The 14,245-nt window shown below is 34.7% G+C and overlaps 1 protein-coding gene across 1 annotated transcript; it reads right to left on the bottom strand.

The window, feature by feature from the left end:
• Positions 1 to 2,332: 2,332 nt before the first annotated feature.
• LOC127161050 (endonuclease domain-containing 1 protein-like) lies at positions 2,333 to 13,104 on the bottom strand. The gene is made up of 3 exons (XM_051103690.1): positions 12,823 to 13,104; positions 10,138 to 10,632; positions 2,333 to 2,479 (listed from the first exon to the last, which is right to left on the bottom strand). Exons 1-3 carry the CDS (start codon positions 13,102 to 13,104, stop codon positions 2,333 to 2,335), a joined length of 924 nt encoding a protein of 307 aa, XP_050959647.1.
• Between the last annotated feature and the right edge of the window lie 1,141 nt (positions 13,105 to 14,245).

Here is a 14,245-nt window from a genome sequence, read left to right as displayed (position 1 = left end):
AAACAAACTATTATTGTCCAAAGTGTGTGTGTGAGAGAGAAACATTATTTGAACATTTTTTGTTTAATGTTTGTTTGTATGTTTGATTATTGTAGTTGACACTCGCATATACTTGTTTGGTTCTAATGCTATTACAAAAAAATTTGTTATTTAGTACAACTTAACATTTCAAGTTGACTAAACTTATTTTAGGACAGAATTAACTACTTACATTAGTTAGTTACATAACTAGGTACATTTGACAAATTACACAAATATTTGTACAGTTGCTGGTGTAATTGTGTGTAAAGTGATAGCAAAAATGAAGATCACATATCACAGGTTTAACAAATGATATAACTAAATGATATAATAAATCAAAAAATATATAACTTAAACTTATAGTATAAAAATAACTTAAAACAGCATAAGTATAACAAGTAGAATTTAAAATGCATCTATAGAACTGTTACTCACCACTAATAGCTGTTCTTTACAAGAAGCTTGTTTTCACCCGTCCTTGTATGATTTCACTCCCCTTGCTCATGTTTATATACTCTCTCAATTTAGTGAAATGTGATGTCTCAATTTCATTTTCGTAATTCACCTATGTGAAAAAAATGATTTCTTCATACTTCTTTTTAATCAAATTTTTGCTTGTCATTGAGGCTTGAGAAGTGTGACAAAACAGGGTGAAATATTGAAAAAATATCTTTATTTCATGTTAGTGCAATATGATGCACTTAATTGATCTAATTAACTACAGTCAAACATTTAAGAATTGTAAAATGTGAGATAAAGTTCTTGCTTTCTTTGTGGGTTTTGTAGAGCTATCGAACAAATAAAAGGCTGAATTCTAAAGGTTTGTCTAATCTATCTCTAGCTCATGTATAGGAGCAATGTTCTCATTCGTTCTGATAAATCCTCCTGAGCTTTGACATTTCTTATTGTCATCCAAGCAGTAGAATAATCAACAAATGTTAAAGAATAAAATGTAAAAGGCCAAAGTAAGATCTATAAACATTACAGTATACCAAAAGGCAAGGATACACTGGTTTTGTAGTGAGATGGGTGAGAATTTCTAACCTCCTGCTTTGTCATTTAACATATGAACACTTTTTTTCTAATTATAATTTTTATTTAGAATAGTTGAAACGAATTACAGAGCAGTATAGAATAACATTAAGGATATGAAAAAAAGAAGTAATTAATGTGCATATACATACACATGTATGTACACATGTTCAAGCACAGATACACATGCATACATGCACACACATAAACACAGTAAATACAGTATGAATACAGTGAATACAAATGAACACACCATGGAAACAAGTTTTCAGATAATTGAACAGATCTTCAATTTAAAGTAATTCTTTTACAGCTTTTGAGCACATGAGCACTTTTAAGGAAATGTACAATGAGGCACACAAACTTGATCCACTACTTATCTCCCTATGTTTACAATACAAATTAAAACAAAGCCCCTAAATCCACCTAACAAGCTTGTGCTTGCTTATAAAAGATAATGCTTTGAAGTAAATAATTTCTGAAATCTGTCACTGGATATAGAATACAGTGGCCCCATATATATCTGCTGACATGCTCTTTTAGCCAAGTGGCAGAATGGCTGAACGCTCACAGTTGATTTATTTTTTTAAAAAGCTCATCAAATGTGTTTTCCAAGCTTAGGTTTCAGTTTCTTTATTCCATTATAGTGCAATTTATTTATGCACTTTATTTATGCACATTATAATTGATTATTCATTACAGTCGAACATATAGGATAACTGGAGAAATGCATGTAAATCCTGTGTTTTAAGGTTTTAATGTTCTTTGATTCTGTTAATGATTATGAAAATGTAGTCAGATATAATAAAAAAAAGATAAAGATTCTTAAAATAAAGCTTTTTTTGAGCTATTGTAAGACAATGGTTCAATAAAGCTTTATACTGAAAGAACTTTTTTTTTCAGATTTGTATTTCTTCTTCACTGGGGATTCTGTAGAGCACTCAACGCATTGTTTCATAAACAACTCAAAGGAAGTGACTTTATAAAGCGGTGCCAACTCTTTCTCTAAATCGTTCACACATTTATTTTGGGGAGGATTGTTCTCATTATTTCCAATAAACCCACTTAATATCTGACATTTGTTATTTTTATCTAAGCACATTTACTCTATTGTTTATTTTACTTGCACCTGGTACAACCCCTGTCACAATGTAAACAGAATGCTCTTTCAGTGGACACTGATTGGACAGTTCATTTGCCATTTTTTTTTCTAGTGCCCTCCACAGACCTTTGTTAAAAGAGGTTTTGTGGGGCAGCATTGGTGAGAGTGAAGGTGGCGTCAGCACAGCTGTGAGTTTGCCTGGTAGACTGGTGCCAGATGATCTCGGTCATAGCCAGAGTTCTCATAGTATTTATCGAGAGCTTGATTGTCTCCAAGTCCTTGTATTTTCACATTGTTCTCAGATTTCATGTTAATATCATCAAGCTGCAATAGTGAATCAGTTGAAAACATGAGGTTAAGGACAGTTCATGTTAAAGGAGAAACAAAATCATATGTGACAGCCACTCTGTTGGATGAAGTTTAAAGTAAGCACGGCAAATACTTTTAGGACAAATCTATTGTTCTTCTTCATTCTAGTTAGACACATTAATCACTACCCCTGCCTTCCAAACGGCTCCTTCTGCTATTCAGTTTTGCAGTGTACTACACATAATTGTCACATTTGTTTCAGGTTTTCTTCATGTTCATGCATTTTAAAGGGGTCATCGGATGCCCATTTTCCACAAGTTGATATGATTCTTTAGGGTCTTAATGAAAAGTCTATAATATTCTCAATGGTAGTGTAAAACAACAACCTTTTACCTTGCCAAAATCAGCTCTGCAAAAATCATCTCATTCTGGTCATGAGCTCTGCTCGCCCCGCCCCTCTCTTCTGTCTGTGGAGTGACAAGCCTGTTTACTTTAGCCGCATTTAGCAGCATTTAGACACATTTAGCCGCTAAACTTGCTAGCTAGCACATTATTAGGAAAGGCAATCGCAAAGATTCATAAAAAAAACCCTTATACTCACTTCTGCTGTAAGTGAAGCTGGATCATGAATGATTCGCGCGAACATAGACGGATATATGTAGATCAGGAGGTGCATTCCCTTCACAAACAAACGTAATCCACTGCATCTTCAGCGACTCAGATTAATTAAAAACCACTGCATGGATTTTTATCAATATATAGGGTAGACTTGCACATACACTGCCAATGCACATTAATGTTAAAACAGCATGTAAAAGTGAACTTAGCATCCGATGACCCCTTTAAACTTTTATTTTGAAGTTGCGTCCATAGTCTAGTGTCTAGTCTATGTTCCTCATGTGACCTTATCATGTGCTTTCTTTGCTCCATGAGTTATGTTTTCATTACGTTTGTTTTACAGTTGCGGCTAGACGGGATACAACTTTGACCGGAGACTACAATTTTTGATTTTGAAAAAAAAAAAAATTCTACTCATTAGATTGTGTTTTATTGACGTCTACACCTACCCCAACCCTAAACCTAACCCTTACAATAATGCAAAAACAGTAATTGTTGTACAGTGTGACCAAAATTATGCTATATTGATGTGCTCATGCCCAGCAGCCACAGCTTGAAGCGGTGCTGCGCAGGTCGATCAGTGTATGACATTAAAGTACCGCAAGAGCAATTTCAGAGCATATTTAAGAGCTACAGGTGCCTTCACGCCATATTGGAATTCCCGTAATTATGAGATTCCAACTTGTAAAAAGCGTTCACGTCCTCGTAAAACTTGTAATTACAACTTGTGAACTGGGAGTCTTCTGTGAGCTACGACTTGTACCACATGAACGCTGTACCACCTGAACAACATAGGCTCTGCTTATGCTGCGTTCACGCCTGATGAATAAGATCATAATGAACCTATATTATCTGTATTAAATATGTTAGTCATTAGTTAGTCAAATATTCTGTCATATTCTGTCATCATTTCACTGTATGTAGCCTAATGCCAAAATACGAATATTCAATATTCATTCATCAGGTATGAAATCAGTAAAAGAAGTATGATCAGTAAAAGAAAAATACTGTTCATTAGAATGCGCAGGTTAGTGGGGAAATATATTTATTATTCAGAATGCACATAGGGAAATATATTTATATTAACCTTTCAGCAGGTTGAATATGATTCATGTTAACCCTGGTGAAAAAACCAGTATATGCTGGTAGGTATGTTTTGATGCTGGGATGCTGGTTAGGTATGTTTTGGTGCTGGTTTAAGCTGGTCCTTTGCTGGTTTAAGCTGGTCCTTTGCTGATTTATGCTGGTCCTTGACCAGCAACATGACCAGCATAAACCAGCAAATGACCATCTTAAACCAGCACCAAAACATACCTAACCAGCATCAAACAATACCTAACCAGCATCCCAGCATCAAAACGTACCTACCAGCATATGCTGTTTTTTTTTTGTTTTTTTTTACCAGGGAACGCAGAAAATATGATTAATTGTTTTTATTTTTTTTTTTTTGGTTTTTGTTTTGTAATGCCAGCCCTAAAATGTTGTAATAATCTGCATTCTCATAAGAAACTGTCTGTATGTACGTGCGCTGTAACAAGTAGAAAGTGGACAGACAGTTGCGCAAGTAGTCCATTGCGATACGGTGTGAACACAGCAATATACTCTCAATTCGTTCCCACGGTACTTTAATGTCATACACGATCGGTCTGCATTGTGCTTCTTGAAGTCGAAAACACTGTTAGATCGCTGTCTCCTTGCCTAGACAATTACGATCCAGCCCCGGGCGCCAGATCTCGTCAGAAAATATCAGTTTTTCCAGTATCAGAACAACTCGTCAGCAGAGTAGTCTAATACCCAAACCCTGTTAACAGGAGGTGTTGTCTGGTACCCAAAATACCCAAAACACTATTAACGGTCTTCTATCAGCCAAGAAGTTGACTGAGAAAAAAAACCAGTGAAAATGAAGAGCAGAAGCAAGAGACGAAGTAATGATGATAAAAAGGAGCAGAATTTATTGAATAGTCTTAGCTGCGTATGTCTCAATGCTCAGACTTCTTCTGAAGAACACAAATCCAACAAGTACTGTTATTCCAAACTGATTCTTAATCATATATGACAACATAAAATAATTATTGCAAGCAAACTTTATCAAAACTTTATCAAACTTTATCAAAACATACTTTGAAAAGTTTGGGTGATCAGGCCATACTCTTCCCTTCTACATGTTCAAAAGAACAGGTCGCTTCTGTCATACCGCATACCAGCATCGGTTAAGGGAGATTGTCTCTGACTGTTGTCATACAACAGTAAACAGTAATCTGATAAAGCAAATCAACACTCTTATGGAAATGTACACAAGTAAGATGATTGACACTCTTGAAATTGTGACTAAAGCTTTTAGAAAGTGTCCCACTATTGATCAAAACCATGTGTCTCACATATTAAGGACCATAATCCTTAATCAAGTTTAGCTACTTACTTGCAAAACTTAAACTGCTTTCACTTTACATGATTCATCAAGTTTCACCCTGTGATTTGGTACAATCTGAATTTCCAAAAACTTGTTGTTAAAGACATGTTCTTTACCAATTCTAATTGCATGTGCTTTTACCACATTTCTGTGCCCAAGTATTAACTCAAGTTGCCTGTCAGGTTTATCAATTTGGAACTAGAATTGTTAATTGGAAGGCACCATTCAACCATTCAAAAACAAATCAGATAATGGTAATACATGTGCATTGAAATTCCACTATTGAGAGAGAACTGAGGAAAAATTCTCTTAAGAATCTTTTAAGATTTAACTAATATAAAAAATATAAATGTAGCTCAGAATGTCTCTATGCATGAAATGTCTCAGGAGTCAGTTCTGGAAGAGTCTCGGTAGTCTGCTCTTTAAATGTCTCTGCAGTTAGTTCTTTTCTTCCCAAAGAACCACCGTGAGTTTGAAGATTGCGAAGTTCCGTCTCTTTCTCTGACGTTCCCTGAAGTTCCTGTTATTCTGTTTGCCATTGTTTGTCAACACAAACTGTCCCCCTTATGATAAGGCTCAAACCTCTCAGTGAATTTCTGAAAGGTCGCTGACAATGATCTGTGAAAACACAAAAAAACGAGAACGGAAAACAGAAACTGTTCGTCTTGAAAAATAGATTGCTTAAACTTTATTGGAATTATTCTGACTCCATTATAACCTCAATAGATAAACAAAGAACATAGAGACCGGTTGGCGACTAAACTGTGGTCTGGTGAAAGCTAATCATCATAGCCATATCTTCATCATATCAGCCCCCAAGTCACTAAAAGACAAGGTTCTTCCTCATGACTCCATCCTACAGCATTTTGCCGGGTCCCATTCAAAATTAATGAGCAAATTCACAATGACTAATATGTATCCATTTAATTTTGGCTAATAATTCTACATAATTTTGATCTGTTATATCAGCTGGCAATGTTAATGTGCCATTTCCTGAACAATCTGTAATGAACCAGAAAAACAGAGGCGGTAAATCAAGCTGAATAAGAAAGAGGAAAGGAGGAAACTTCAGACGCAAGGATGAAAGAAAACCGGAGGAGCATCAAAGGATAATTTTTATACTAAGGGAATTGATTCAATTGATCAGAAAACAAGGAGATATAAACAAGAGGATAATAGTTGGTGAGGAAAATGATTGCTTTGAATGATTTTTATTCTGAATTAAATTCTGTTATGGATGATTTGGAAACACTGAGACTTCAAACCACTGCTCTCACCTCTAAGGGTTACTAAAATGTAAAGTGTGTGTGAGAGGTGTGAACAGCTCAAATGAAATGTTGTTATATTGTAAAGAAGATGCATTTGCAAAATGGTTGCAGATGGACCTCCTAAAAAGATGATTGCTTTTATTTTACTTTTCTTAGCTATAAAAGATATGTTGCATTTAATTGCAGAAGTATGATATTGCAGTATAGGAAAATATGCTTTGCTTTAGATACTAAAATGTTATGAAAGTTAATTAAGACAAGAATGGGTTTGTCTGATTGCAACTGATATTAATGTGTTTGTACAGTCTGAATTTGTGATACTCAGGGTGATGCTGCAGTTTCCAGGTTGAACTTGTGACACTCGCAACATCTGAGCATGTGTGAAACTGCACGTATCATATGCTTGCTAAGTTAGATGTGTTCCTGGGTCAACAAATTTTGTTGACCCTGCAACATTTTAATCCAAAAATTTAATCTTTACCACATCCCTACACCTAAACCTAACTTACACCCATGAGTAATCCCTAAATCAGAGGAAATAATAGATGAATGACACTGATGTACAAGCACCAAACATGATTGTAGGCCTAAACTTCACAAAAACTATAAACTGAGTTTTCAAATCTGATTGGTTAATCACAATGTTGGTCCAGGGTCAACAAAGATGTTGATCCAGGAACATGTCGTACTTGGTAAAATCAGACTGTTAATAGTGTTTTGGGTATTTTGGGTACCAGACAAGAGCTCCTGTTAACAGGGTTTGGGTATTAGACTACTCTGCTGACGAGTTGTTCTGATACTGGAAAAACTGATATTTTCTGACGAGCTCTGGCATCCGGGGCTGGATCGTAATTGTCTAGGCATGGAGACAGTGATCTAACATACCTAAGCCACATTTTTACCATCATAGTAAGCCAAATCCATTGCTAATGAAACAGCTCTCACCTGATGGATTTTGTGAGCAGTCAACCGTTCAATATTCTCTGAAGTTGTCCTGACTAGATCAGTCTGGTCCGGTCACTTGGGGCTTAGAAGGAATTCTTTCAGGTTCAATTATGAAATAATTATGAATATTATGAAATGAAATTATGAAATGGGGCTTAGAAGGAATTCTTTCAGGTTCAATTATGAAATAATTATGATACAAGATTTACAAGATGCAAATTCATCCTCTCCTCCAGAAAAACATTAAAGTAAGTCTCTGGTGAGCTGGGAGAAGAGCAGGGTAAACTTTATAGTTACTTACACAATGTGTATATCAGTAAAACATGTCGTCAGATAACATTTGTAAGGATCATTATTGCCGCTTCAATAGACATCAGCTTGTATTTTGCAAACTATAAACGTGTCGTTTACTAGGACTTATGTGTATTTAAATGTCTGGAACCTAAAATAAGTATTATACGGTTAAAAACACGGAATAGTTATGATAATATGACAAGCGCTCAGCGCGTCTGATCTGGTTTAGCTCCAACCAAAGTGCCAAAGCAGATTTGAATTCAGCAGTTGATCACGTGATGCGCTGAACGTTAGAATCACACCGGTGTGATCTTACGCTTCAGGGACCAGCCAAGAATGGTCACACCAGTGTAATCGTACACGTGAAAGGGTTAAGAGAGGTTTAAGCAAATTATCATTTGACATGGTTTCGGTTTAATATAACAATAACTCATTAGCAACAAATTCAAAATAACAGCGAGAAAGTCTTCACCGGAGGTGTGGCGAGGAAGAAGATCAAAAACTGGCATTTTATAGTCTGCCATAAGCATCACAATGTCTCCTCCTTGCACTTCCATATAAGTCACACAAAATATGTTGACCCAGGAACACATCTAACTCAGCAAAATCAGGACGTGCCAGCCAAGAAGTTGACTGAGGAAAAAGCCAATGAAAGTGAAGAGCAGAAGCAGGAGACGACGTAAGGATAAAAGGAGCAGAGTTTATTGAATATACCAAACTGATTCACAGCATCCCATAAACCTTGAGTTTCTGTAAACATTCCCTTGTATCTCTTATTCATGAAGACGAACAGCCCTTGAAGCCACACTGTCATAAGACTAAACAACAATGGAAAAAATATATAAAAAACAACTATAATATAATACAAATAACTAATCAATTAATGAATTAATAAAATGAATATATAAATGACTATAATGATTATTATAAAAGATTATATGATTAAATGGAATAATAAAATGATGAAATGATTAATGATTATAAATGAACAAATGAATGAATGAAGAATATATAAAAAGAAAGCAAAACACAACACAAATGTATGGTTGCTCTGAGGCAAAACACACAAAGTTTGCATTTGAGGATCGTAGGATCCTTCAGGTATAGTTCAGTACCTCTTATGGAGCTCTGTGTTATTCCATCCTGCTGACAACGCCAAAATGTTAGATCATTGTCTCCATGCCTAGACAATTAAGATCCAGCCCCGGATGTCAGATCCCGTCAGAAAATATCAGTTTGTCCAGTATCAGAACAATAGTATGACACACTTAATTTATACACTTAACAATTGATCTAATTAACTACAGTCAAATATTTATAAATTGTAAAATGTGTAATAAAGTTTTTGCTTGCTTTGTGGGTTTTGTAGAGCTATCGAACAACTGAAAAGCTGAATTATCTCTAGCTCATGTAGGAGCAATGTTCTCGTTCGTTCTGATAAATCCTCCTGAGCTTTGACATTTCTTATTGTCATCCAAGCAGCAGAATAATCAGCAAATGATAAAGAATAAAATTTAATAGGCCAAAGTAAGCTCTAAATATTACAGTACATACCAAAAGGTAAGGACACACTGGTGTTGTAGTGAGATGGGCGAGTATTTCTAAGCTCCTGCTTTGTCATTCAACATATGAACACTTTTTTGTGATTAGAATTTTTATTTAGAATAACTGAAATCAATTACAGAGCAGTACAGAATAACGTCAAGGATATATCTCAAAAAAAAAAAAGTAACACATGCACACATAGGTAAACACGTTCAAACATACACAGAGATATACTTGGATACATATGCATTCACAGACATAAACACAATGAATAGAATATATTTACTATATGCTACTTCATTTATGCACATTATAATTGCTTTGATTATTCATTACAGACAAACATCAATTGGAGAATTACATAGAAAACTGGAGATTTTAAAGCTCTTTTTATGATTCAGCTGATAATTATGAACATTTAGTCAAAATAAAACAAACAACACTTAATAAACTTTCTTTCAGACATTAGTTAATTTCAAAATCCTTTTTTTTTTTTCTTCAGTTTTTGATTTTGATTTCTTGCTTCTTTTTTGGGGGTGAGGTTGGGGGATGGGGGATTCTGTAGAGCTATCAAACAACTTAAGAGATGTGACTTGATAAAGGTTTGCCAACTGTGTCTCTAAATTCTTCACAGTTTTTTCTTCAGGAGGATTGTTCTCATTCTCTCCAATAAACCCACTTGAAATCTTACATTTGTTATTCTGATCTAAGCAGCAGTATGCAGTCCAAAAATGGCTAGGCACGATCACTCTATTTTTTATGTTTTTAGTACCTGGTACGACCCCTGTCACAATGTAAACAGAATACTTTTTCGGTAGACAGTGATCGGACAGATGTTTTGCCATTTGTCCTTCTAGTTTCTTCCACTGACCTCGGTTAAAAGAGGGGTTTTGTGGAGCAGCATTGGTGAGAGTGAAGGTGGCATCAGCACAGCCCTGTGAGTTTGCCTGGAAAACTGGTTCCAGATGACCTTTGTCATGTTCAGACATACTATAGTCGCTGTTGAGAGCTTGACGGTTTCCAAGTCCTTGTATATTCACATAGTTCTCGAATTTCATGTCTTGTGATCCATTATCATTGTCGTCAAGCTGCATGAATCAATTGAAAACGTGAGGATAAGAACAGTTGTACTACAGATGTACTACACATATATGTGACCCCGGACCACAAAACCAGTCATTTATCATTTTTATGTATTTATCATTTTTCAAAAATAGCTGTATCTCGGGCAAATATTGTTATATCCTAACAGACCATACATCAATTGAAAGCTTATTTATTTAATTTCCCTTATGAAAATTGGTTTTGTGGTCCAGGGTCACATATTAGCAATCTCTCCTTTATTTTAGGATAATTTATCTGATTTAGCACCCTCACGTTTCTTTCACATTTAAAACTGTTTGACACATTTTCACATCTTTCACGAATTTCATGCTTGGTAATTGATTTGTATCATCAAGCTGCAATATTAAATTGAAATCATGAGCTTGAAAACAGTTCACATTAAAGGATTAACAAAATCATACTAATTAATATGTTACAGTAACTCTGTCAGACAAAGCTTAAAATAAGCACAGCAAACACTTTAAGGCCAAATCTATTGTTGTTCTTCATTATAGTTAAACACATTTTTCACTACCACCTTTCCATACAGCTCCTTCTGCTATTCAGTTTTGTAATTTACTACACATGTAATATATTTGTCACATGTCAATATCAAATCCCTAGTTATGTTTTCTTTAAACTTATTACACAATTAAAGAGAAGACTTAAAAATGTTATCATAGAAAAAGGAGGATGCACAACATAAGTGTGTGCGTAAGTGTGGCACAGGTATATGAGTTTTTAAAAAATATATTTTACTTTAAAGGGGTCATGACATGAGAAATCAAATATGCTGTGATCTTTTGCTATATTCATTAAAAATCATACAAGTTTTATATCTTAAAACGTCCTCCTCATTATAAACAAAGCATTTGTTTAATCAAGCTTCAAAAACAGTTCATTTTGGATCTAAGGGCACCTGGGCACAGTCGTTTGCATAAACACCGCCTCCAGATCAAGACAGAAGATGAATAGTCAATGACACCATAGGCCCTGCCCACTGGCATCAGTCACTTAATGGCTTGACACTTGATCACGCTGAATGTGAGTCTTGTGTCAAATGCAAATAGAAATTACAATCACTGCCGCTATCTTGTCTAGACTGGATACAGTATACAGATGCACATTCACTTTCTGAAACAGTCCACACACTTGAGTCTGTTGTCAATTGGACAAATGGAGTAAAAGTATGTTTACTTTGACGCATTTGGATTAAACAGCTCATTCCCATCTTTGTATAAATATGAGAAGGATCCCTGCATAAGGAACAAGTAAATAGTTTATTTTTTATGGCATCCCAGATCATGTCAGAGGACTGTTCGGAGGATATTGTTTTGTAAACGAGGCACAGTGTCATGGAGAGTTTATAAAGAAACATTTGTTGAAAGATGAAGCAGTACTAGATTTGACTGCTGCTGCACCACACACCATAAATAAATTATTTCATAATGCTCTGTCTGGAAATGACCATTTTATTTTGATGACATTGATGTTTTGATTGTCAAAACACTTACATGCAATAGGGAGGGGGCGTTAATACTGGTTTCTATGCAATGATGTTAGCCAATCATAACAGTGGACAATTACTAACAAGCCTTAAAGGACCCACCTCTTAAAACAGTTAATTTAAGAGAGAGGTTCAAAATGAGGGTTGAGAACAATCATTTTTCCACATACTCATTTTATTTTATTTATTTATTTATTTTTTGGACAACAGTATAAGTAAACCTCAATGAACATATTAAAATAATAATGATAAAAAAATCCATGTCATGACTCCTTTAAAGGTTATATGTAATTATTTTGAATAAAAGACTAAGAGGATGAACAGGAAAGACATTTTGTTATGTCCTGTTTTGCTTATATTTAGTTTTTTTTCTGAGCCATGCTTGTAATTGCTATTAATATACATAGTTCATCTGCAGTTGTAGTTCATAACGTTAACATGAACATGTTTCACTGATGGTGATGGTTATCTGTTGATTTATTATGTGACATCCAACAATAACGTGTTATACAAAATTAATTTTTGCTTTTAAATAAATGTAACTTGGTTTGATATTTTAACTATTTTTATTTTTAGTAATATCAATTAATAGTCAATTTGAGAAGACTTCATTCACTATAAAATACAAAAACTATACAGAAGTAATTTAGAGTAATATTTCACTTACTTGAGGTTCAATGTACCATTTGTTTAGTCTTGTGCAGTCCTTTAGTCCTTCAAACTTGTAGGCTGAGAACACAGGGATCTTGCTGACAGTGTCATAGAGTGTGGCATAATAAACAACATTATTTAGAGTTTGGCAGATCTTCTCATATTGTTTTACAGGAAATCCTGTTGGTGATTTTTTATTTGCAAAAAAAACATCACATTCACTCTCAAAATTCTGCACAACTTTGGGTGAACCACTGGAGAGGAGCGACAGCATCAGCACATGAAAAAACAGCATCATGATGGAGAGGATGAGATGATGGATTATCAACCCTGCAAGAACAACAACCACATATGATTCATTTTCTAACTACAATAACATCTTATATTGTGTAATAGGCTACATAAATAGCCTACAAACACTTACACCTCAAATGTAAAGCAATACAAGTCAAAGATCATGCTTTAAAATTAGGCAGTGGCTATTTGCACTAAGTAAAAATAGCAGTATTTTTTAGCAAAATGTTATTTACACTAAGTGAAAATAGCTATAGATTCTATTTACACTGTTACTTATTGCAAATAGTGGCAATCTATCTGCATCTCAGTATACATTATAAAACATTATGCAGTAATAACATATTTAGCGTAAATTTTAATTTAATTCAAATTATTAAATGGATGGCACCCTATTGGGACAATATAAAGCGCTTCCTACACCTACCCTAACCCTACCCGCTACTTTATTTTCAACTTTTCAATTATTTCCTTTTTTGAAAATAAATGCCTTTGTGATGTGATATGAGACAAAAGGAAGATGCTAACCCTGGTTGACCAGGGTCAAAAACAACTACAACACACGTTTTACCATCTATGCCACAGGAGCTGTTAGATTACAATCATCTTTTGTAATACTGACAACCTCAATCACACATTGGTGGGTGGAGATAGTGTAAATAGTTAGGCTATTTGCACTTTGTGTAAACAGACACTCCGTTAAAATTAGTATATACATTATACAATAATGGCTTAAATGATCCTTTAGGGTGTTTCTCAGTCTAAACTAATGTGTGATTAATTTGCAGTTAATTATATAAATTAATCAGCACATCAAATAGGCTAATTGATTAAATTTGAATCACTTAACAGCCCTAAATAAAATGTAAAAGTCCAAAGGCCACTCAAATAGCCTAGACCGGCACCAAAGGCAAGGATACACTGGTGTTGCAGTGAACTGGGCAAGTACTTCTAACCTCCTGCTTTGTCATTCAACATTCAACTCTGATAATGTATTAGGGACACAAGTTTAATCTTTCGTTAACACGTGAGGTTAAATGTTTTGTGGTTGTTCCAGCCAGAGATTGTGCATAAACGATATTGCTTTGTAAGATCTTATAACTAGGTCTACTGATTATTTTCAACGAGGAATGAATGCAAAGAAA

This window comes from Labeo rohita, unplaced genomic scaffold (assembly GCF_022985175.1).
Source record: "Labeo rohita strain BAU-BD-2019 unplaced genomic scaffold, IGBB_LRoh.1.0 scaffold_537, whole genome shotgun sequence".
NCBI classification, from domain to species: domain Eukaryota; kingdom Metazoa; phylum Chordata; class Actinopteri; order Cypriniformes; family Cyprinidae; genus Labeo; species Labeo rohita.
Note: the sequence above shows the minus strand (reverse complement) of the source record. Positions and strands in the feature narration are given on the sequence as shown.